The 25302-nt window shown below is 43.5% G+C and overlaps 1 protein-coding gene across 9 annotated transcripts in view; it reads right to left on the reverse strand.

Annotated features, from left to right (window-relative positions):
* The window catches only part of LOC115166571 (serine/threonine-protein kinase MRCK alpha), a 118056-nt gene that overhangs the window by 72525 nt on the left and 20229 nt on the right, over positions 1 to 25302 (reverse strand). For all 9 annotated transcript variants that reach the window (XM_029721007.1, XM_029720690.1, XM_029720598.1 and 6 more), the window contains exon 2: positions 2301 to 2392. In XM_029721007.1, coding sequence (XP_029576867.1) covers positions 2301 to 2392 — 92 coding nt within the window. The remainder of the gene's footprint in view (positions 1 to 2300; positions 2393 to 25302) is intronic.

Here is a 25302-nt window from a genome sequence, read left to right on the forward strand (position 1 = left end):
AAAAACCTGGGCCATTTTCTGGAATTCTGCTAAACTCCTCCCTGGGAAAAGGCAGTCATCAGTAGATGTGAATGTTCTCACTCCCCCCATCTGAGATATCTACTGCAGCCCTCATTCTCCACATACAACACCAGTTCTGCCAGTCACATTCTGTTAAAGGTCCCCAAAGCACACACATCCCTGGGTCGCTCCTCTTTTCAGTTTGCTGCAGCTAGCGACTGGAACGAGCTGCAACAAACACTCAAACTGGACAGTTCCATCTCAATCTCTTCATTCAAAGACTCAATCATGGACACTCTTACTGACAGTTGTGGCTGCTTTGTATGATGCATTGTTGTCTCTACCTTCTTGTCCTTTGTGCTGTTGACTTTGCCCAATAATGTTTGTACCATGTTTTTGTGTTGCTACCATGTTGTGTTGCTACCATGTTGTTGCATGTTGTGTTGCTACCATGTTGTGTTGCTACCATGTTGTTGCATGTTGTGTTGCTACCATGTTGTTGCATGTTGTGTTGCTACCATGTTGTTGCATGTTGTGTTGCTACCACGCTGTTGTCATGTTTTGCTGTTATGTTGTCGTCTTACGTCTCTCTTTATGTAGTGTTGTGTCTCTCGTGATGTGTGTTTTGTCCTATATTTATATTGTATTTTTTTTTTTAATCCCAGCCCCCGTCCCTGCAGGAGGCCTTTTGCCTTTTGGTTGGCCATCATTGTAAATAAGAATTTGTTCTTATTAACTGACTTGCCTAGTTAAATAAAGGTTAAATAATAAATAAATAAAATGGTAGATAACCTTTCAGTTAGTTAGACTATGATGGCTTTCCACTGGAATGACATGAGGGACCTCTGGCCAGAGACCTTTTAAATCATAATGACCTCATTATCATTAAGTAGATGTAAGCCTACAGTCTTTGCCTGCCGACGACTGGAAACTGTTGTTGTGAATATGCCTGTGATTGTAAATACTTTTAAACTGAATTAACTAATTAATAACACAAATGCAGCCACTTTTTCTAGCTAACTCAAAAGCTTTGATTAGCATGTAGGCTACAGATACTAGGCTATATGAAATAAACTGGCAGACCTGGGCCTGTTGACACAGCACAGAAGGCACAGAGACTTAGGCCTACTTCAACACAAGCTGCTTGAGGAGACACAGTAAACACGGGGGCCTGTATCATAAATACAATAAGCAGAGGCAATCAACCATGAGGCTGTAGCCTAGCTAACGTCAGTGGGCACCGCTGCTAGCCTGGCACTGGGCTAGGGACCAGGGCTGGGGCACAACCATGTTGTTCTTCCACTCACCGTGAAATAAAACCCCAATAAAAAGGGTCTGAAACAGGCCATAGGGGCCTCAGCACTGGGCACAGCTCCAACCAACCGCTCCACCACACCTGGGTTCAAACAATATTCCAAGTCTTTCCAATACTTTGAGCGTTTGCTCTAGCCTGCCTGGAGTGCCAGATGGGCGGAGTTTGCCGGTTTGGAACTATTCCATTGGTGTATGAAGCCAGGCAAGCTCAATCAACCACAGATAAAGTATTTGAAATGATTTCAAATAGTATTTGGTCCCAGGTCTGCCAGCAGCACAGCAGCTAGCCTAACAAACTATAATATACAACGACCATGTGTCACACATCATGTAACCTTACATAGCTGAGTTTCTGCTGCCATCGCTAGCTACCTGCCTAGCTCACCAACATTCCCCAGGTTTGACATCACTCACAATAGAAGACGTAATAAAAACTATATTACAACTCAGGCCCCCAAGCTGCGAATAAGAAAAATAAAGGGTTGGTTTAGGTTCCATTTTTTTAAATAATTATTTTCTTCTGGTGAAGAAGAGATCAAAGCATTCTGTTACATGTTGAGTCATGCAGATAGCATGTAGCCTAGCGGCCAGCCTTGCTGCTGAAATCACAGAGCAGGGGTAGACAACTCAGAAAATATGGATAATTATTCATTCAATAAAAAAAAAATCTTTCAATTTGCAGTGTATTTGAAAATAACAATCATGTCATACCTATATTACATTGAGACACCATCACATATATTTTATGTGTGTGAATACTTGGGAACAGATTTCCTAAATTAAAAAATGTTTAGACTGAATTCCTGACTATATTGTATTTGCATGCATTGTTCGGTTGTTGTATTTGTTTCTAAGCCGTAAGTAGGCTACACTTAAAATGTTTTGTCTTTGCTGATGTCTTGCAAGATTTTTTATATCAAAGAAACTTCCTGGTGAAATAATTTTTTTTTTTTAAAGTACACTAATAAGGCACAAAAAAGGCTTACCTCTCCAAAGGCTCCTCGTCCAATCACCTTGAGGATCTCAAAGTCCTCCTTGTGTAGACGCATCTGTTTGACCATGGAGGTGAAGGGTTTGGCTGCAGGGGGGGGGGGGGGGGGGGAGAGAGAGGTTAGCATTCTAGGAACTCATTTATAAATGGTGCGTAGTGTAGGTAAATATTGTGTAGGCTATGCCAGTTTTCATACAAAAGTTGGCATTTATTCAAAATGTTACTTGACCTGAGAATAAGCAAACTCAAACAATTGTGCATCATCAAGATTAAATTCATAAAACTGAGAATAAAAAAAATTGCTGGATATTTAAAATGTGACAAAGCAAGTGTCACTACTAGTGATTTCAGGTGGGTCTCATCCTGGCTGTCAGCCTGGTATGCTGAGGGGTTAATATAGGGTTAACCTATTGAGATAAGGTTGATATAGGGTCAATCTATTATTATGACTGCTAAGATCTTATAGTAAATGACAGTGGTCCGGATGTACAGAGGGCAGTGATAAAATTGTCTATTGTTACCCTCACATTTACCCTAGCCTAGCACTCCGGGCGGTTATGGACCAATGTGGGTCACCGATGTGACTCACAAAGGTAAGCTGGAGCCAAAACACAAGCAGCATTTCCCTACTTTGTGGAGAAAGGCCATTCATCCACTTCCTTGTTTACTGGATCGATCCTCCAATAAACCTGAGGTAGACTGCCAGTTGGTTGGTTGGCTCACCAGGGTAGGAATACTGTAGGAGTAGGAGATTGTAAAGCTCTATTTAATATAATAAAGATTTATTTAATGGCTATAGGTCTAGTTGCTAGGATATGGCCTGGGCCTACAGATCTGTGGAGCACTTTGCTTAGGTCAACCCTTTTGCACTTGTAAGCAGAACACCTGGTTCACATCAAATTGTAATTCATTCATTCATTCCATCCATCTACTTGTTAGTCTTCCAGCCTGGTCCAGTTATCAAAATCCAGGCTGATCCAGAGGTCCCTGGCTCCCCTGTCAGAGGCCCTGCGAAGGTCACAGCTAGCCAGGGGAAGTCCCTTGATCTTCTCACCATCCACAGAGAACAGATGAGACCAAAACACCGCCCCACAACAACCTGTACTGATATGCTACTACTTCATAAGAACAACACACAGTCAGGCTACTACAACACACAGACAGGCTACCACTTCATTACTACAACACACAGACAGGCTACTACAACACACAGACAGGCTACCACTTCATTACTACAACACACAGACAGGCTACTACAACACACAGACAGGCTACTACAACACACAGACAGGCTACTACAACACACAGACAGGCTACTACAACACACAGACAGGCTACTACTTCATTACTACAACACAGACAGGCTACTACAACACACAGACAGGCTACTACTTCATTACTACAACACAGACAGGCTACTACAACACACAGACAGGCTACCACTTCATTACTACAACACACAGACAGGCTACTACAACACACAGACAGGCTACCACTTCATTACTACAACACACAGACAGGGGAAAGGAAAGGCAGGGCTTCAGTTGCTGTGTGGTATGACGAATATCGATGTCCCTTCCGTGTTTATTTGTATTGTAAGAGTGCGCGTTTTTCAACAACTGAAAAGAATTTGGGAAATGGCATTAGCAATTACTGGGTTTTCAACAAATATTTCACAAGAGCCTGACATTTTCCTGATGTCCGGCGTCCACATTGTTGGAAGTAAAACGAGCCGACGCTTAGCTTGGCACACACTTCTCACTTTACTTGTTGCCATGACTTCACACACATTCAGTCTGGCTCTGTTCAGGAAAAATATTCTCCAAACATAGGCCCCTGTGAAAAAGGGAAATGCCTGCTGAAATAAAACAAACATCCAGAGAGCTCAACCTCTCCCTTATTCCCCCACTCTTCTCCCAGCCAGCCAGTTAGGCCTAGTTGGCATGGCAGGGAGACAGCCAGTCTGCCCTACCTGGCACACAGCTCTGCTCTCACACTCCAATCACTGGCCGGTACGAACCGCTGGCCTGGCCGGTACGAACCGCTGGCCGGTACAAACCACTGGCCGGTCTCAATCTGCACACCATACCGCATAATGACAAAGAAAAAAATGATTTACATTTTTGCTAATTTATTGAAAAATAAAATAAATATGAAGTAGTTAGACCTTTCCTCAGTACTTTGTTGAAGCACCCATGGCAGCGATTACAGCCTCAAGTCTTCATGGCTATGACTCTACAAGCTTGGCACACTTGTATTTGGGGAGTTTCTACCATTCTTCTCTGCAGATCCTCTCAAGCTCTGGTCAGGTTGGATGGGGAGCATCGCTGCACAGCTATTTTCAGGTCTCTCCAGAGATGTTTGATTGGGTTCAAGTCCGGGCTCTGGCTGGGCCACTCAAGAACATTCAGAGACTTGTCCCGAAGCCACTCCTGCATTGTCCTGGCTGTGTGCTAGGGTTGTTGTCCTGTTGGAAGGTGAACCGTCGCCCCAGTCTGAGGTCCTTAGCACTCTGGAGCAGGTTTTCATCAAGGATCTCTCTGTACTTTCCTCGTTCATCTTTGCCTCGATCCTAACTAGTCTCCCAGTTCCTACTGCTGAAAAACATCCCCACAGCATGATGCTGCCACCACCATGCTTCACCATAGGGATGGTGCCAGGTTTCCTAGCCTAGACGTGACACTCAGGCATTCAGGCCAAAGAGTTCAATCGTGGTTTCATCAGACCAGAGATTCTTGTTTCTCATGGTCTGAGAGTCTTTAGGTGGCCTGTCATGTGTATTTTACTGAGGAGTGGCTTCCGTCTGGTCAGTCTACCATAAAGGCCTAATTGGAGGAGAGCTGCAGAGATGGTTGTCCTTCTGGAAGGTTCTCCCACCTCCACAGAGGAACTCTGGAGCTCTGTCAGAGTGACCATCGGGTTCTTGGTCACCTCCCTGACCAAGGCCCTTCTCCCCCGATAGCTCAGTTTGGCTGGGTGGCCAGCTCTAGGAAGAGTCTTGGTTGTTCCAAACTTCTTCCATTTACGAATGATGGAGGCCACTGTGTTCTTGGGGACCTTCAATGTTGCATAATTGTTTTGGTACCCTTCCCCAGATCTGTGCCTTGACACAATCTTGTCTCGGAGCTCTACGGACAATTCCTTCGACCTCGTGGCTTTGTTTTTGCTCTGACATGCACTGTCAACTGTGGAACCTTATATAGACAGGTGTGTGCCTTTCCAAATCAAGTCCAATCAATTGAATTTACCACAGGTGGACTCCAATCAAGTCGTAGAAACATCTCAAGGATGATAAATGGAAACAGGATGCACCTGAGCTCAATTTCGAGTCTCATAGCAAATGGTCTGAATACTTATGTAAATAAGGTATTTTTGTTAATACATTTATAAAAACCTGTTTTTGCTTTGTACTTATGGGGTACTGTGTGTAGATTGCTGAGGAAATTGTTTTATTTAATCCATTTTAGAATAAGGTTGTAATGTAACAAAATGTGGAAAAAGTCAAGAGGTCTGAATACTTTCTGAAGGCACTGTTTATAAACACTGTACCTGAAAGTCATGAAATTGAAGACAACTGACCGTAGATCAGCTTCTAATATGTAGGTAGTCACTCATCAAACTTGCTTCAACTGATCCCAAGTCTGCTACGATGTGTAGGGGCTACTAACGGAGGGGTAGGCGAGGAGAGTACGGGAGGAGAGTAGGGTAAGTGAGGCAAACATTGGAAAAACCACCAAGATGATGAGAAAGTCTCATTTGAAAGCCCCGAAAACTAGCCAGGTCACTACCACTACAAAGGGCCTGAAGAGAGACACTGTAGCCCAACTCCCTTTCCTTAAAGCTGACATGCACAGTTGTGCTCGTAGTTAAAGGGTGTCTCACTAGGCGTGTACAGAGCAAATGCCAGCCCAGGACTGACGATATCAGTTACTTCCTAAGAAATAAATAACAGCAGTCAATATCCACAGAACGAGCCTAGCCTACATTCTGATGCAGAAAGGTTTATTACAAAAGACAAGCCCACAGTCGCCTTGCGAGAGTGTTGATCAGTCTGTGATTTATAAATGGAAACCATTTTTTGTGGATGTAGTGAACTTGAACACAAGATTAGTTACTAGGCCTAGACACGTGCAGTTTCATACACACAAACGCACACAGCCCCAGTCTCGCTCAGATTTACCCAACGATCATGTGCCGAATTCCTCCAACAGTGAAGAAATGTACATTGTGACATCACACCCTTTTTACTCCGAGCTTCAGACAAAGGTCTTCCTGTTCTACATATTTATCTTCACTATCAAAATATACAGGTCGGCCAAACATAGCAACAGTTGCTATGTCAAGGTGTGGCGCGAGTCAGTTTGCAGTGCTTAAACGTGACTATCCAACCAAACCGTGGCTTTGTCTGGAGGTCTTTCTTTTCTTTGATGGTTTTGCGAAAGCTTTGCAACGGAGTTCACTGTTACTAGAGAGAGACGTACAATGTCACTAATATGAGCCAATATGAGTGTTTCGGTGGTCAGAAACACCACATGATTTGTGAGTGACTGTATGCAGCACAACTGGAAAAACATGAGTAGGCCCGACTAATCCACAGACGGACTGGTTCAGCCCAGATGTTGCTCCTCAGCCAGATCCAGGTCCATTAGAAGAAGTTTATTATCCACAGACACTACGATGCAGCTGAATGAAAATGTTGTACTTCTGTAGAGTGTAGACAAGTGTGTTCATTCACCTAATGTCATGGTCAATATGGTAACCAGGCGTCACCGTAGTGTTCTGTGCTTTCTATACTGTGTGTTTAGGCCTAGGCCTGCGTGCGTAAGCAGGTGTGCGTGTTCTTTTGAACGAGTCCCTCTCTATATGTGTTGGCCTGCATACATGTGCCAATGTAAATTTGCTCTACCCTCTCTGTACTTGAACAGGAGAGAGACAACATCCTACATCCATTACAGAGAGAGGGGACATCTGGAAGCCATGAGAGGGAATATTTATGGCCACAGTGAGGTAACAACAAAAAAATGCTGTCTCCAGGAGAGACAGACAGAGAGATACCTTGTATTGTTACACTAGGTCAGACCTGGGAATGGGTTTTCACAGCACTATTGGAAGGATATTCCTCAAGTTAGATTTGTTTTCCCTGCATGGCCACGTGACCAGAGTTGTGTAGCAATGATATTATCTAGGACCAAGAGTTTTTCCTGACTACATTACCTGACCGGGAAAGAATGGCCTTCTGCTTCCCTCCTCCTCCATTGTATTACAAAATATCTTGTATTGGCACAATATAAAATATAGGGTGATAGTTCTAGCCATTCACTAGTCACTTAATAAGGGATCTGTATCCAGACTGCTACCTTTCCCCTCAAACTCAAAATGGCTGTATGACATCAGGACTTGACGGTGTCAGCAGTTCTAACACATTTGTACTAAAGCTGCCTTCTCAGTCTCTATTGAATAGGAGATTCTTTACTTCAACTGGACCTCCCCGTTAAATAAATGATCAAATTAGGCTACAAATTTAGCAAGGGAAACCGCTGCACAGTCTGTGGTGCCGTCGTCCGGGGAAACCGCTGCACAGTCAGTGGTGCCGTCGTCCGGGGAAACCGCTGCACAGTCAGTGGTGCCGTCGTCCGGGGAAACCGCTGCACAGTCAGTGGTGCCGTCGTCCGGGGAAACCGCTGCACAGTCAGTGGTGCCGTCGTCCGGGGAAACCGCTGCACAGTCAGTGGTGCCGTCGTCCGGGGAAACCGCTGCACAGTCAGTGGTGCCGTCGTCCGGGGAAACCGCTGCACAGTCAGTGGTGCCGTCGTCCGGGGAAACCGCTGCACAGTCAGTGGTGCCGTCGTCCTGGGAAACCGCTGCACAGTCAGTGGTGCCGTCGTCCGGGGAAACCGCTGCACAGTCAGTGGTGCCGTCGTCCGGGGAAACCGCTGCACAGTCAGTGGTGCCGTTGACAAAAATAACACGTGTACTTTCCAATAGGCTACTACCCAAGCTGCTTCTAACGAGAGGGACCCAAGCTGCTTCTAACGAGAGGGACCCAAGCTGCTTCTAACGAGAGGGACCCAAGCTGCTTCTAACGAGAGGGACCCAAGCTGCTTCTAACGAGAGGGACCCAAGCTGCTTCTAACAAGAGGGACCCAAGCTGCTTCTAACGAGAGGGACCCAAGCTGCTTCTAACGAGAGGGACCCAAGCTGCTTCTAACGAGAGGGACCCAAGCTGCTTCTAACGAGAGGGACCCAAGCTGCTTCTAACAAGAGGGACCCAAGCTGCTTCTAACAAGAGGGACCCAAGCGTCAACCATGAAATGTTTTAAGGAAAACGCTGCACACTATTGTTCAAGCTCCCAGGCGATTTTATACAACATTTCGACCCTTAGGTCTTCATCAGGCATCCATATCCCAGATGGGGTTGGAAGATCCTATATATAGGGGCAGTGCTCAGTGACATCTCTTCCTGAAACTGGAGGTAAAAATATATACGGTTTACAACAAGTGTCAACCAGCCGGGCAACTTAAAAAACAAAACCTTTTAGCCAGTAAATCGCGAATAGCTTAAAAACATGCTGTAAATGACCCAAATTACAAGTGAAAATGTACCCCTTCAAGTCGCAGTCTCCATGTCTCCACTGATGTGAATAAGCCAAGGGGACTACAATAGAATCCAAAGCATGTATTTTGTCATGTGTGATATATATGCCATATGTCAGCCCATCATCGAGAGGAGGGTGCAACCATTAAATCATTAACAAGTACCTAAATACATAAACATGTCTGGAATCCTGGGAATCACTTACATAGCACGTAAACATGCATCGGAGCACTAAATTGACTTTAATGCTGCACTGCACACCAGAGGTCCAAGAGCTATATCGTCCACCGTCCCCCCCAAGCCCTCCAAAGTACTAGGAGACCAGGGCATGAAATGGGGCGTGTCCCAAATGGTACCCTTTAAAATGCACTACTTTTGACCACACGATTACGCAAAAACTCCAGTAAGTTGATGTTCTCATCTTGTTCACATTTTGTCCGATGCGTCGCAGGGACGTAGGCGTAGTCCGAGCCGTTTTGGAAACGGAACAGGAAGTGCCTCACTTTCGCTGTGGTTAACACACAAACAGGATACTTCAAATATGAAGAAAGCTGAGGAGAGGCGGGTGGGGACTAGACAAACTGATTAGATGTGCGTTGGGTCATGACTACTGTAAGGCTACGCATCAAGCAAAATGCCAGCATGATGAGAACATCGGCTTACTGGAGTTTCTGTTTAGTGTAATGTGAAACACATGACACCTCAGCTCAACATGAACTGTCTGGCAGAGTTCAGCCTAGATTGACAGATACACTGTTTAGTTACACAATTGTATCATTTGGAGGCTGCACAAACCCTTTGGGCATACTGTTTTTTTGAAAACATCTGGAGACATCAAGGTCTAGACTATGTGGGCCATGGTAGAGAAGTTCTGACAGTACATATTCAATTCAGAGATAAATGATGTAAGATAATGTAGACTAAGCAGTAAACATGGTCAGGAATGTCTCCCTACTGGTGTCAGAAGTGGGATCCTACCTACTGCCACACAGATGCATAGTCACTTTAATAACTCTACCTACATAGTACCTCAACTAACCGGTGCCCCAGCACATTGACTCTGTACCGGTACCCCCCTGTGTATAGTCTCCCTATTGTTATTTTACTGCTGCTCTTTAATTACTTGTTACTTTTATTTCTTATTCTTATCCATATTTTTTTTTTTAAACTGCATTGTTGGTTAAGGGCTCGTAAGTAAGAATTTCACTGTAAGGTCTACACTTGTTGTATTCGGCGCATGTGACTAATAGAATTTGATTTGATCGTCTGTCATTACAAACCCCACTGAACACAGCTAACTTACTTTGTGTTCTTATTTCCTAATCTTGTGTGTTTTTTGTTCAACCTTGTTATTTTTACTATTACATTGTTGTTGATTACTGCATTGTTGGGGTTAGAGATGGCAAGAAAGACATTTCACTGTAGTTGTGCACATGACATTAAAAGTTGAAACTTAACTTCACAGAGAGATTAGTTTAGAGGGGACTTAACCGTCTAGGGGGGACATCTTGAGACATGTGGACCATGCAGGAGTGAGAGAGAGAGAGATATACAGCTGTGAGGGAATCTGCTGGTTTTACTGATAGTAGAACACAAGTGCTCATTTCTCAAATGAAGGAACACGAGTTTACTGGTCTCTATGAGTCCTCCAAGGCCAGAGCCGGCCCCGGGGCCTACATTTCAGATTGCTCTGGGAGGTGACGAAGGGGGTTCCTCAGTCCCAGTCCTTATAACATGCCCCATGATGGAATGAATTGGATAGAACACAATAAGGCTAACAGCTAAGGGTAATGCTGACCTTCAAAGATGCGTCAGTGTCAGAAAATATTGTCAGTTGATTGCGCTGCCATAACAAATGTAGGCTACATTGACTTTTATATGGAGTACCTAACATAGCTTTCAAGGTGTGAATCAACTACTGTAACCTTGAGAAGCAGGTGCGACAACTCTCTCCCTTCCCAATGAATTACCTAAATGACCTGAAACACAAAGGAAGGCTAGCCTAGCACACCCTGCCCACCGTACTCCTCGAGAAGTGTGCAGTAGGTTATCCACCTCGGCTTAAAGGGGGTCTGCTGAACTTCTTCCTTTGGCCTCGTTTTTCCGGTCATTAAGAAATGCAGCGGCCATGACTGAAGCCAAACAAGAGTTGTCTTGGAGGGTGGGGTAATGTGGGTGTTTCTTGTGTGGGCAGGGTGTGCTAGGCTAGCCTTCCTTTGTGTTTCTGACACTGACACATCTTTGAAGGTCAGCATTACCCTTAGCTGTTGGCCTTATTGTGTTCTATCCAATTCATTCCATCATGGGGCATGTTATAAGGACTGGGAATGAGGAACCCCCTTCGTCACCTCCCAGAGCAATCTGATATGCATGTGGCAAGCGTTTGTATATTCACTCTGCCAAAACAGTACACAGTTACAGTCACTCACCCTTCTAGATAACTTGAAACAGTATAACCAGGTCTTGTGTCTTGAAGTCGGTCATACTAGCTAGTAGAGGTCGACCGATTAAATCGGAATGGCCGATTTTAATTAGGGCCAATTTCAAGTTTTCATAACAATCAGTAATCGGTATTTTTGGACACCGATTTGCCGATTATTATTTTTATTTACACCTTTATTTAACTAGGCAAGTCAGTTAAGAACACATTCTTATTTTCAATGACGGCCTAGGAACGGTGGGTTAACTGCCTTGTTGAGGGGCAGAACGTCAGATTTTTACCTTGTCAGCTCGGGGATTCAATCTTGCAACCTTACGGTTAACTAGTCCAACGCTCTAACCACCTGCTTTACATTGCACTCCACGAGGAGCCTGCCTGCTACGCGAATGCAGTAAGAGGCCAAGGTAAGTTGCTAGCTAGCATTAAACTTATCTTATAAAAAAAACTAAATCAATCAATCATAATCACTAGTTAACTACACATGGTTGATGATACTACCAGTTTATCTAGCCTGTCCTGCGTTGCATATAATCGATGCTGTGCGCATTCGCGAAAAAGGACTGTCGTTGCTCTGATGTGTACCTAACCATAAACATCAATGTCTTTCTTAAAATCAATACACAAGTATATATTTTTAAACCTGCATATTTAGTTAATATTGCCCGCTAACATGAATTTCTTTTAACTAGGGAAAATGTGTCACCTCTTGCAACAGTCAGGGTATATGCAGCGTGAAGACTATTTCTTCCTAATAAAGACAGCCAACTTCGCCAAACGGGGGATGATTTAACAAAAACGCATTTGCGAAAAAAGCACAATCGTTGCACGACTGTACCTAACCATAAACATCAATGCCTTTCTTAAAATTAATACACAGAAGTATATATTTTTAAACCTGCATATTTAGCTAAAAGAAATCCAGGTTAGCAGGCAATATTAACCAGGTGAAATTGTGTCACTTCTCTTGAGTTCATTGCACGCAGAGTCAGGGTATATGCAACAGTTTGGGCCGCCTGGCTCGTTGCGAACTAATTTGCCAGAATTTTACGTAATTATGACATACCATTGAAGGTTGTGCAATGTAACAGGTATATTTAGACTTAGGGATGCCACCCGTTAGATAAAATACGGAACGGTTCCGTATTTCACTGAAAGAATAAATGTTTTGTTTTCGAGATGATAGTTTCCGGATTCGACCATATTAATGACCTAAGGCTCGTATTTCTGTGTGTTTATTATATTATAATTAAGTCTATGATTTGATAGAGCAGTCTGACTGAGCAGTGGTAGGCACCAGCATGCTCATAAGCATTCATTCATTCATTCATTCAAACAGCACTTTCGTGCGTTTTGCCAGCAGCTCTTCGCAATGCTTCAAACATTGCGCTGTTCATGACTTCAAGCCTATCAACTCCCAAGATTAGGCTGGTGTAACCGATGTGAAATGGATAGCAAATTAGCAGGGTGCACGATAATAGCATTTCAAACGTCACTCGCTCTGAGACTTGGAGTAGTTGTTCCCCTTGCTCTGCATGGGTAACACTGCTTTGAGGGTGGCTGTTGTCGATGTGTTCCTGGTTCGAGCCCAGGTAGGAGCGAGCGAGGAGAGGGACGGAAGCTATACTGTTACACTGGCAATACTAAAGTGCCTATAAGAACATTCAACAGTCAAAGGTATATTTGAAATACAAATCGTATAGAGAGAAATAGTGCTATAATTCCTATAATAACTACAACCTAAAACTTCTTACCTGGGAATATTGAAGAATCATGATAAAAGGAACCACCAGCTTTCATATGTTCTCAGCAAGGCACTTAAACGTTAGCTTTCTTACATGGCACATATTGCACTTTTACTTTCTTCTCCAACACTTTGTTTTTGCATTATTTAAACCAAATTGAACACGTTTCATTATTTATTTGAGGCTAAATTGATTTTATTGATGTATTATATTAAGTTAAAATAAGTGTTCATTCACTATTGTTGTAATTGTCATTATTACAAATAAAAAGAAATATAATAAAAAAATATATATATAATAATAAAAAAGGGAATTGTTTTTTTGTTTTTTTTGTTTATTTTTTTTCTTCGAAACGGCCGATTAATCGGCGTCGGCTTTTTTTTGGGTCCTCCAATAATCGGCATTGAGAAAAAAATCATAATCGGTTGACCTCTACTAGCTAGTGTTAGTCAACTTCTTTCGCCAATTACATTCTGCCAGCTGGTCTGCGACCGTGGCAAAGTTGGTTTCACATTGGAAAGCCTTTCTCGGGGTTTAGTTAGGGACCATCAAGAAATTACAATGTAAATGGGATAATATTTTCATGTTGCACATCTTTTCCCCCCATCCATAGAATATTATTCATTATGAATCAAATGGCCAAACTGACCCTAGATCACTACCTGGGGATAGCGGAGGACAGCGTAAGGGCTCAGACACAGCAATAGCGTTTGGTGGCCGAGAGTACTTAGCACCTCTGAATGTAACTTGTGAAACTAGTGCGCATCGATTTTACATGTAGAATGGTGTGAAATGTGATGTGCGAGTGTCTTAACACCATATCTGGTACTAAGCTGACCTCTATACTGACTACATCATCACAGAGTACTACACTAATCAGAGTACTACACTACAGGCTAATAACAGGATGTGCTGGTTCACCATCATGACCTAACCCAGGGAGTATTGGAAGGAAGTATTACATAGTACTGACCTGCAAGCTGTCTTCTGTTACTGATAGGAAGAAAGGGTTTTAGACCAGACAGTGTTTAAGGACAGTGACATGACAGATGTAGGCTAGGCCTTTCTCTTGGGCCTAGTCTGCATTTTCAGTTATCCATTGCAGGTGCCTTAGGTTCCGAACAAGGATGCAATGTGTACAAAAGAGGTGCCGCGCAGTTGAAACTCTGAAGAATCCTACAACATTACCACGTTCTGCCTACAAGAATAAACGAGGGGGACAAAAACCTATATATACACTCCTCCGCAGTCCTTCGGTTCACAGCAGAGCAGACACTTTCTAGGCCACAACCAATCCCTATGGCAGAGAACACTACTAATTATATCTCTCTGAAGGAACTAAGGTGTCAATTCTGAAACTTGTAACCATAAGTAGCAAGCATCCCCAGAAATATGCATCTGGTTACAGCCCGGACATGTCTCAACGTGCACCTCGCTCAGGAGGAAGACAAAAGACAAAATGTAACTGCTCATAAATTAATTATATTTCAAAGAGAAGATATTTCAAAATTGCTTCTATTAGATGAGTGCCCGAGGTGAAGAAGTCTTGACTGCAGTCAGTGGTTGTAACCAGGTTGATTTGAAGGCCAGGAGTTGTTCGGTTCTTGTTTCTGACATAACCAAATGACTGAGTAACAAGCCAATCTGTGATGTAAGCAGTCCACAACAACACCCCATCATACCCTGCCCATTCCTCCTATTCTCCTGAGGACAGGACAGACATGTTTATGTAGATGTGGTCTAACAAGAGGACAAAATCAGATTATCATAAATAGGCTCATCTTTTTTCACAGCACAGTGACTGACATCACAAGGGAAGTGGTTTGTCTGCGTATAACTTATCACCACACTATAACCAGGTTATAACTTATCACCACACTATAACCAGGTTATAACTTATCACCCCACTATAACCAGGTTATAACTTATCACCATACTATAACTTATCACCATACTATAACCAGGTATTGCAGGTGTTGTTACCCCTTTAGTCTGTGCTATAATGGCAAAATGCAACCAACAGTTCTCTGTACTTTTAGTAAATTTATTGCCCGGCTAAATTGTACAGCTTTTTGAATAGCATTACAGGCCCCCTACTTGGCTCACTATATCAGACAGGCTTATCGAGAACCACTTGGGAGACACAAATTTGCACAAACCTGGACCACGCATTTATTTTTTACATAAAGATATTATCAAGCAATTAAGGGTACGAATCTGGCTGAAGGGTCTAAATTAAAACAGAGCATATGGACGGTAATTATCATTAAGATACCTAAGCATTTACGTCTGGAAAAGCTTTTAACAGGAATTCAACAATACCATTTTTTAAGTGTGAAGTGATTTTGTAATCTGTAGCCAGAAGGAACATGGGACTATTTTTTATTTAACTAAGCAAGTCAGTTAAGAACAAATTGTTATTTACAATGACGGCCTACCAAAAGGCCCCCTGCAGGGACGGGGTCTGGGATGAAATACAAAAATATAGGAACACACACACACACACACACACACACACACACACACACACACACACACACACACACACACACACACACACACACACACACTAAAGAGAGACCTAAAACGTGTGAGACTATAAATGGTGTGTGTATGCACATGTTATGGGAGTATTAAAGAGCAACTGCCCCTAAAACTAGGGATGTGAAATGGAGAAAAAAAATGATCGTATTTCCATTAAAACGATATTTCAATTCGAATCCACAATGCAGCTGCACTGCTCCCAGCAATGATGTTGGTCTCACGGCGTGTCCCTTTCAGATGGTGAAGCATTGCACCTGTACTACCATTACTGAACCTCATTTCCACGTTGCAAAATTAGCATTTTTTTCATTTACGGTGCATTCAGAAAGTATTCAGACCCCTTGACTTTTCCCACATTTTGTTACGTTACAGCCTTATTCTAAAATTGACTGAATGTTGTTATTCTCATCAATCTACACACAAAACAGGTTTAGAAGTTTTCACAAATGAATTAAATATAAATAAACAAAAATATCACATTTACACAAGTATTCAGACCCTTTACCTTGTTGAAGCACCTTTGGCAGCAATTACAGCCTTGAATCTTCTGACGCTACAAGCTTGGCACAGCTGTATTTGGGGAGTTTCTACCATTCTTCTCTGCAGATTCTCAAACACTGTCAGGTTGGATGGGGAGCGTCGCTGCAAAGCTATTTTCAGGTCTCTCCAAAGTTGTTAGATCGGATTCAAATACGGACTCTGGCTGGGCCACTCAAGGACATTGAGACTTGTCCAAAAGCCACTCCTGCATTGTCAAGGCTGTGTGCTTAGGGTCGTCCTGTTGGAAGGTGAACCTTCGCTCCAGTCTGAGGTCCTGAGCTCTGTGGAGCAGGTTTTCATCAAGGATCTCTCTGTACTTTGCTCCGTTCATGTTTCTCAATGTAGTCCCCCAGTCCCTGCCGCTGAAAAACATCCCCACAGCATGATGCCTGAATGCCAATCTTGGTATCATCAGACCAGAGAATCTTGTTTCTCATGGTCTGAGAGTCCTTTAGGTACCTTTCGGCAAACTCCAAGCGGGCTGTCATGTGCCTTTAACCTCGGGGTGGCTTCTGTCTGGCCACTCTACCATAAAGGCCTGATTGGTGGAGGGCTGCAGATGATTGTCCTTCTGGAAGGTTCTTTAATCGCCACAGAAGAATTCAGGGGCTCTGTCAGAGTGACCATCGGGTTCTTGGTCACCTTCCTGACCAAGGACCTTCTACCCCAATTGCTCAATTTGGCCGGGCGGCCAACTCTAGGAAGAGTCTTGGTGGTTCCAATGGAGGCCACTGTGTTCTTGGGGACCTTCAATGCTGCAGACATTTTTTGGTACCCTTCCCCAGATCTGTGCCTCGACACACAATCCTGTCTCGGAGCTCTATGGACAATTCCTTCGACCTCATGGCTTGGTTTTTGCTCTGACATGCACTGCCAACTGTGGGACCTTACATAGACAGGTGAGTTAATTTCCAAATCATGTCCAATCAACTGAATTTGCCACAGGTGGACTCCAATCAAGTTGTAGAAACATCAAGGATGATCAGTGGAAACAGGATGCACCTGAGCTCAACTTCGAGTCTAATAGCAAAGGGTCTGAATACTTATTTAAATAATTGTATTTTTTTTTTTTAAATACATTTGCAAAAAATTCTAAAACCTGTTTTAGCTTTGTTATTGTGGGGTATTGTGTGTAGATTGATTAAATACATGTTTTTACTCAATTTTAGAATAAGGCTCTAATGTAACAAATGTTTGAAAAAGTTGAGGGGTCTGTTTCTAGCTGTAAATCAGCTAGAAAGATGTGTCGGCATCGATTAATTGTCTCTGGCCCCCTCCCAGTTAGGGGGAGTGATGAGCTCTACAGCAGAGTCTCACAACTCAATCGCTGGATGTTTTCTGCCCCTCCCAAAAGATAGAATTTGTAGATAACTGGCCCTCTTTCTGGGATTCACCCACAAACAGGACCAAGCCTGGCCTGCTGAGGAGTGACGGACTCCATCCTAGCTGGAGGGGTGCTCTCATCTTATCTACGAACATAGACAGGGCTCTAACTCCTCTAGCTCCACAATGAAATAGGGTGCAGGCCAGGCAACAGGCTGTTAGCCAGCCTGCCAGCTTAGTGGAGTTTGCCACTAGCACAGTTAGCGTAGTCAGCTCAGCTTTCCCCATTGAGACCGTGTCTGTGCCTCGATCTAGGTTGGGCAAAATTTAAAATGGCGGTGTTCGCTTCAGTAATCTTACTAGTATAAAGACCTCCTCCATTCCTGCCATTATTGAAAGAGATTGTGATACTTCACATCTCAAAATTGGGTTACTTAATGTTAGATCCCTCACTTCCAAGGCAGTTATAGTCAATGAACTAATCACTGATCATAATCTTGATGTGATTGGCCTGACTGAAACATGGCTTAAGCCTGATGAATTTACTGTGTTAAATGAGGCCTCACCCCCTGGTTACACTAGTGACCATACCCCCCGTGCATCCGGCAAAGGCGGAGGTGTTGCTAACATTTACGATAGCAAATTTCAATTTACAAAAAAAAAAACTGACGTTTTCGTCTTTTGAGCTTCTAGTCATGAAATCTATGCAGCCTACTCAATCACTTTTTATAGCTACTGTTTACAGGCCTCCTGGGCCATATGCAGTGTTCCTTACTGAGTTCCCTGAATTCCTATCGGATCTTGTAGTCATAGCAGATAATATTCTAATTTTTGGTGACTTTAACATTCACATGGAAAAGTCCACAGACCCACTCCAAAAGGCTTTCGGAGCCATCATCGACTCAGTGGGTTTTGTCCAACATGTCTCTGGACCTACTCACTGCCACAGTCATACTCTGGACCTAGTTTTGTCCCATGGAATAAATGTTGTGGATCTTAATGTTTTTCCTCATAATCCTGGATTATCGGACCACCATTTTATTGCGTTTACAATTGCAACAAATAATCTGCTCAGACCCCAACCAAGGAAGATTAAAAGTCGTGCTATAAATTCTCAGACAACCCAAAGATTCCTTGATGCCCTTCCAGACTCCCTCTGCCTACCCAAGGACGTCAGAGGACAAGAATCAGTTAACCACCTAACCGAGGAACTCAATTTAACCTTGCGCAATACCCTAGATGCAGTTGCACCCCTAAAAATTAAAAACATCTGTCATAAGAAACTAGCTCCCTGGTATACAGAAAATACACGAGCTCTGAAGCAAGCTTCCAGAAAATTGGAACGGAAATGGCGCCACACTAAACTGGAAGTCTTCCGACTAGCTTGGAAAGACAGTACCGTGCAGTATCGAAGAGCCCTCACTGCTGCACGATCATCCTATTTTTCCAACTTAATTGAGGAAAATAAGAACAATCCGAAATTTCTTTTTGACACTGTCGCAAAGTTAACTAAAAAGCAGCATTCACAAATGGAGGATGGCTTTCACTTCAGCAGTAATAAATTTATGAACTTCTTTGAGGAAAAGATCATGATCATTAGAAAGCAAATTACGGACTCCTCTTTAAATCTGGGTATTCCTCCAGGGCTCCATTGTCCTGAGTCTGCACAACTCTGCCAGGACCTAGGATCAAGGGAGATACTAAAGTGTTTTAGTACTATATCTCTTGACATAATGATGGAAATAATCATGGCCTCCAAACCCTCAAGCTGCATACTGGACCCTATTCCAACTAAACTACTGAAAGAGCTGCTTCCTGTGCTTGGCCCTCCTATGTTGAACATAATAAACGGCACTCTATCCACCGGATGTGTACCAAGTTCACTAAAAGTGGCAGTAATAAAGCCTCTCTTGAAAAAGCCGAATCTTGACCCAGAAATTATAAAAAACTAATCGGCCTATATCGAATCTTCCATTCCTCTCAAAAATTTTAGAAAAAGTTGTTGCGCAGCAACTCACTGCCTTCCTGAAGATAAACAATGTATACGAAACGCTTCAGTCTGGTTTTAGACCCCATCATAGCACTGAGACTGCACTTGTGAAGGTGGTAAATGACCTTTTAATGACGTCAGACCGAGGCTCTGCATCTGTCCTCATGCTCCTAGATCTTAGTGCCGCTTTTGATACCATCGATCACCACATTCTTTTGGAGAGATTGGAAACCCAAATTGGTCTACATGGACAAGTTCTGGCCTGGTTTAGATCTTATCTGTCGGAAAGATATCAGTTTGTCTCTGTGAATGGTTCGTCCTCTGACAAATCAATTGTAAATTTCGGTGTTCTTCAAGGTTCCGTTCTAGGACCACTATTGTTTTCACTATATATTTTACCTCTTGGGGATGTCATTCGAAAACATAATGTTAAATTTCACTGCTATGCGGACGACACACAGCTGTACATTTCAATGAAACATGGTGAAGCCCCAAAATTGCCCTCGCTAGAAGCCTGTGTTTCAGACATAAGGAAGTGGATGGCTGCAAATTTTCTACTTTTAAACTCGGACAAAACAGAGATGCTTGTCCTAGGTCCCAAGAAACAAAGAGATCTTCTGTTGAATCTGACAATTAATCTGCATGGTTGTACAGTCGTCTCAAATAAAACTGTGAAGGACCTTGGCGTTACTCTGGACCCTGATCTCTCTTTTGAAGAACATATCAAGACTGCTTCAAGGACAGCTTTTTTTCCATCTACGTAACATTGCAAAAATCAGAAACTTTCTGTCCAAAAATGACGCAGAAAAATTAATCCATGCTTTTGTTACTTCTAGGCTCGACTACTGCAATGCTCTACTTTCCGGCTACCCGGATAAAGCACTAAACAAACTTCAGTTAGTGCTAAATACGGCTGCTAGAATCCTGACTAGAACCAAAAAATTTGATCATATTACTCCAGTGCTAGCCTCCCTACACTGGCTTCCTGTTAAGGCAAGGGCTGATTTCAAGGTTTTACTGCTAACCTACAAAGCATTACATGGGCTTGCTCCTACCCATCTTTCCGATTTGGTCCTGCCGTACATACCTACACGTACGCTACGGTCACAAGACGCAGGCCTCATAATTGTCCCTAGAATTTCTAAGCAAACGGCTGGAGGTAGGGCTTTCTCCTATAGAGCTCCATTTTTATGGAATGGTCTGCCTACCCATGTGAGAGACGCAGACTCAGTCTCAACCTTTAAGTCTTTACTGAAGACTTATCTCTTCAGTAGGTCCTATGATTAAGTATAGTCTGGCCCAGGAGTGTGAAGGTGAACGGAAAGGCTGGAGCAACGAACCGCCCTTGCTGTCTCTGCCTTGTCGGTTCCCCTCTTCCCACTGGGATTCTCTGCCTCTAACCCTTTTACAGGGGCTGAGTCACTGACTTACTGGTGTTCTTCCATGCCGTCCATGGGAGGGGTGCGTCACTTGAGAAGGTTGAGCCACTGACGTGGTCTTCCTGTCTGGGTTGGCGCCCCCCCCTTGGGTTGTGCCGTGGCGGAGATCTTTGTGGGCTATACTCGGCCTTGTCTTCGGACGGTAAGTTGGTGGTTGTAGATATCCCTCTAGTGGTGTGGGGGCTGTGCTTTGGCAAAGTGGGTGGGGTTATATCCTGCCTGTTTGGCCCTGTCCGGGGGTATCATCGGATGGGGCCACAGTGTCTTCTGATCCCTCCTGTCTCAGCCTCCAGTATTTATGCTGCAGTAGTTTATGTGTCGGGGGGCTAGGGTCAGTCTGTTACATCTGGAGTATTCTCTTGTCTTATCCGGTGTCCTGTGTGAATGTAAATATGCTCTCTCTAATTCTCTCTTTCTTTCTTTCTCTCGGAGGACCTGAGCCCTAGGACCATGCCTCAGGACTACCTGGCATGATGACTCCTTGCTGTCCCCAGTCCACCTGGCCATGCTGCTGCTCCAGTTTCAACTGTTCTGCCTGCGGCTACGGAACCCTGACCTGTTCACCGGACGTGCTTGTAGCACCCTCGACAACTACTATGATTATTATTATTTGACCATGCTGGTCATTTACGAACATTTTAACATCTTGACCATGTTCTGTTATAATATCCACCCGGCACAGCCAGAAGAGGACTGGCCACCCCTCATAGCCTGGTTTCTTCCTAGGTTTTTGGCCTTTCTCAGGAGTTTTTCCTAGGGAGTTTTTCCTAGCCACCGGGCTTCTTTCACATGCATTGCTTGCTGTTTGGGGTTTTAGGCTGGGTTTCTGTACAGCACTTTGAGATTTCAGCTGATGTACGAAGGGCTATATAAATAAATTTGATTTGATTTGATTTGAATACTTTCCGAATGCTCTGTAACTTCTCAAAGTCTTGCCATGCTGTCACTTGCCTAACAATTTCCAATTGTTAAAGACGATGGCGTAGTGGTGAAGAGCCGACTCCAAAATGTTTGATTCCTGGACTCCTTCCGAGTGTCAAGATTGCGGAATCGACTCCTAAGAGTCAGCATTTTGGTAACGGGAGGGGACTGATTAGTTACTGTACTTCCAGGAACAAACACTTGCATCTTTCATAGCGAGTTAGCGAGGACGGAGACAGAGGGGAGGGGCACAGTATGCAAGTCGGCCACCAGGCAGACAGTCAGAACCACGCACTAGGACCTCCAACCTTAACTGGCGGACCGCGGACCAGATCCGGAACCAAAACGGGGTCAATACGGACTGCAGATCCCCTCACCTCAAAATATTATATGTGTAAAAATGACTCGATCGGGCATCGACCCATGGTATCATAAACACACACAAGACATGGAAGAATGCATAGAATTGCAGGTAATGAGCTTTAAGAACAGCAACAACAAAAAATCTCTGCCCAATGCAAAATGTGTAGAATTGCGGGAAATTTGCTTTAAAACTGCAACATTTTATCTCCGCCAACAAGAGGGGTGTGAACAGTTTGGGGCCGCATGGGTTGTCAGGGGGGGTTTGTTACTACGCCGTAAATTACATTCTCCATCAGGACCTTTGCCACCTAGTGTTACGGGACCGTCTCCAATAGTACGAGTAAGTACTTGAGACCTCTCCTTAGGAGGACCAATGGAATGGTCGAAAATGAGTAAACCCCTCCCACCCAGGGCACCGGGTCGCACAAAATGAACTCGCCCTCTGGAACGTCTTCCCCAGACAAAAGTATTTGAGGTAGATTTGTACATAAAGCCATGGTAAAGTGACTAAGCATCAGGATAGACAAGAATAACAGTAATAATAAAGAACAGAGCAGCACCATATGATGAGTGTGAAAGTGTGTGTATGTGTGTGCGTGCGTGTGCATGTGTGCGCGTATGCGTTGTCTCGGCATGGGTGCACATGTGTATAGTACATTCAGAAAGTAGTCACACCTCTTGGCTTTTTCCACATTTTGTTGTGATACAGGCCGAATTTAAAATGGATTAAATAGAGATGTTTGTAAATGGCCTACACACAATACCCTATGATGTCAAAGAGAAATTCTGTTGTAGAATGTTTACAAATTAATAAAAAATGAAAAGCTGAAATGTCTTGCGTCAATAAGTATTCAACTCCTTTGTTATGGCAAGTCACATAATAAGTTGCATACTTGAAAATCTATGGCAAGACCTGCAAATGGTTATCTAGCAATGACCAACAACCAATTTGACAGACCTTGAAGAATTTTGAAAAGATTAATGGGCAAATTTTTTTTTGAACCCTTTTTGAATTCAGGCTGTAACAACAAAATGTGGAATAAGTCATGGGGTATGAACACTCTCTGAAGGCACTGTATATAGGGTATGTGAATGTGTGTGGGTTTTGTGTAAATGTCAGCGCAGTGTGTGTGAGTGAGTGTGAATGCACTGAGTATATACAGTGGCTTGTGAAATTATTCACCCCCCTTGGTATTTTTCCTATTTTGTTGCCTTACAACCTGGAATTAAAATGGATTTTGGGGGGGTTTGTATCATTTGATTTACACAACATGCCTACCACTTTGAAAATACAAAATATGTTTTATTTTGAAACAAACAAGGAAACTGAAAACTTAAGTGTGCATAACTATTCAACCCCCCAAAGTCAATACTTTGTAGAGGCAACTTTTGCAGCAATTACAGCTGCAAGTCTCTTGGGGTATGTCTCTATAAGCTTGGTACATCTAACCACTGGGATTGTTGCCTATTCTTCAAGGCAAAACCGCTCCAGCTCCTTCAAGTTGGATGGGGTCTGCTGGTGTACAGCAATCTTTCAGTCATACCACAGATTCTCTGGGCTGGGCGTTGACTAGGCCATTCCAAGACATTTAAATGTTTCCCCTTAAACCACTCGTTGTTGCTTTAGCAGTATGCTTAGGGTCATTGTCCTGCTGGAAGGTGAACCTTCGTCCCAGTCTCAAATCTCTGGAAGACTAAAACAGGTTTCCCTCAAGAATTTCTGTATTTAGCGCCATCTATCATTCCTTAAATCCTGACCAGTTTCCCAGTCCCTGCCGATGAAAAACATCCCCACAGGTATGATGCTGCCACCACCATGCTTCACTGTGGGGATGGAGTTCTCGGGGTGATGAGGTGTTGGGTTTGCACCAGACAGAGGTTTCCTTGATAGTCAAAAATCTCAATTTTAGTCTCATCTGACCAGAGTACCTTCTTCCATATGTTTGGGGAGTCTTCCAAACGCCTTTTGGCGAACACCAAATGTGTTTGCTTATTTTTTTCCTTTAAGCAATGGCTCTGTGGAGTGTATACAGCTTAAAGTGGTCCTATGGACAGATACTCCAATCTCCGTTGTGGAGCTTTGCAGCTCCTTCAGGGTTATCTTTGGTCTCTGTTGCGCCTCTGATAACTTCCCTCCATGCCTGGTCCGTGAGCTTTGGTGGGCTGCCCTCTCTTGGCAGGTTTGTTGTGGTGCCATATTCTTTCAATTTTTTTATAATGTATTTAATTGTGCTCCGTGGGATGTTCAAAGTTCCGGATATTTTTTGTAACCCAACCCTGATCTGTACTTCACAACTTTGTCCCTGACCTGTTTGGAGAGCTCCTTGGTCTTCATGGTGCCACTTGCTTGGTGGTGCTCCTTGCTTAGTGGTGTTGCAGACTCTGGGGCCTTTCAGAACAGGTGTATATATACACTGAGATCATGTGACAGATCATGTGACACTTAAATAAAGTCCACCTGTGTGCAATCTAACTAATTATGTGACTTCTGAAGGTAATTGGTTGCACCAGATCTTATTTAGGGGCTTCATAGCAAAGGGGGTGAATACATATGCAAACAATATTTTTTTTATTTCACTTCACCAATTTGGACTATTTTGTGCATGTCCATTACATGAAATTCAAATAAAAATCAATTCAAATTACAGGTTGTAATGCAACAAAATAGGAAAAACGCCAAGGGGGTGAATACTTTTGCAAGGCACTGTACAGTATAGTCTTGCGAGTGTCCTTAGGGTCAATACAGATAGTCTGTGTAACCAGTTGGCAGTCTTACGGCTTGGGGGTGGAAGCTGTCTCGTAGCCGGTTGGGTTGGTCCGAGAGCCAATGCTCCGGAACCAATACTAGGCTATGATACTGTGATGTAAGTTGCCCCTCCCTAACAAGTAATGTGAGAGGAAGACTTGCATAGCTAACGTTGCACCTGAAGACAGGTTTGATCCCTGCTAGCTAACTCATAATTAAGCAAACTTTTATTATTTTTTTTACCCCTTTTTCATGGTATCCAAATTGGTAGTTACAGTCTTGTCTCATCGCTGCAACTCCCGTACGGACTAGGGAGAGGCAAAGGTCGAGAGGCGTGCGTCCCCCGAAACACAA

This window comes from Salmo trutta, chromosome 1 (assembly GCF_901001165.1).
Source record: "Salmo trutta chromosome 1, fSalTru1.1, whole genome shotgun sequence".
Taxonomy (NCBI): Eukaryota; Metazoa; Chordata; class Actinopteri; order Salmoniformes; family Salmonidae; genus Salmo; species Salmo trutta.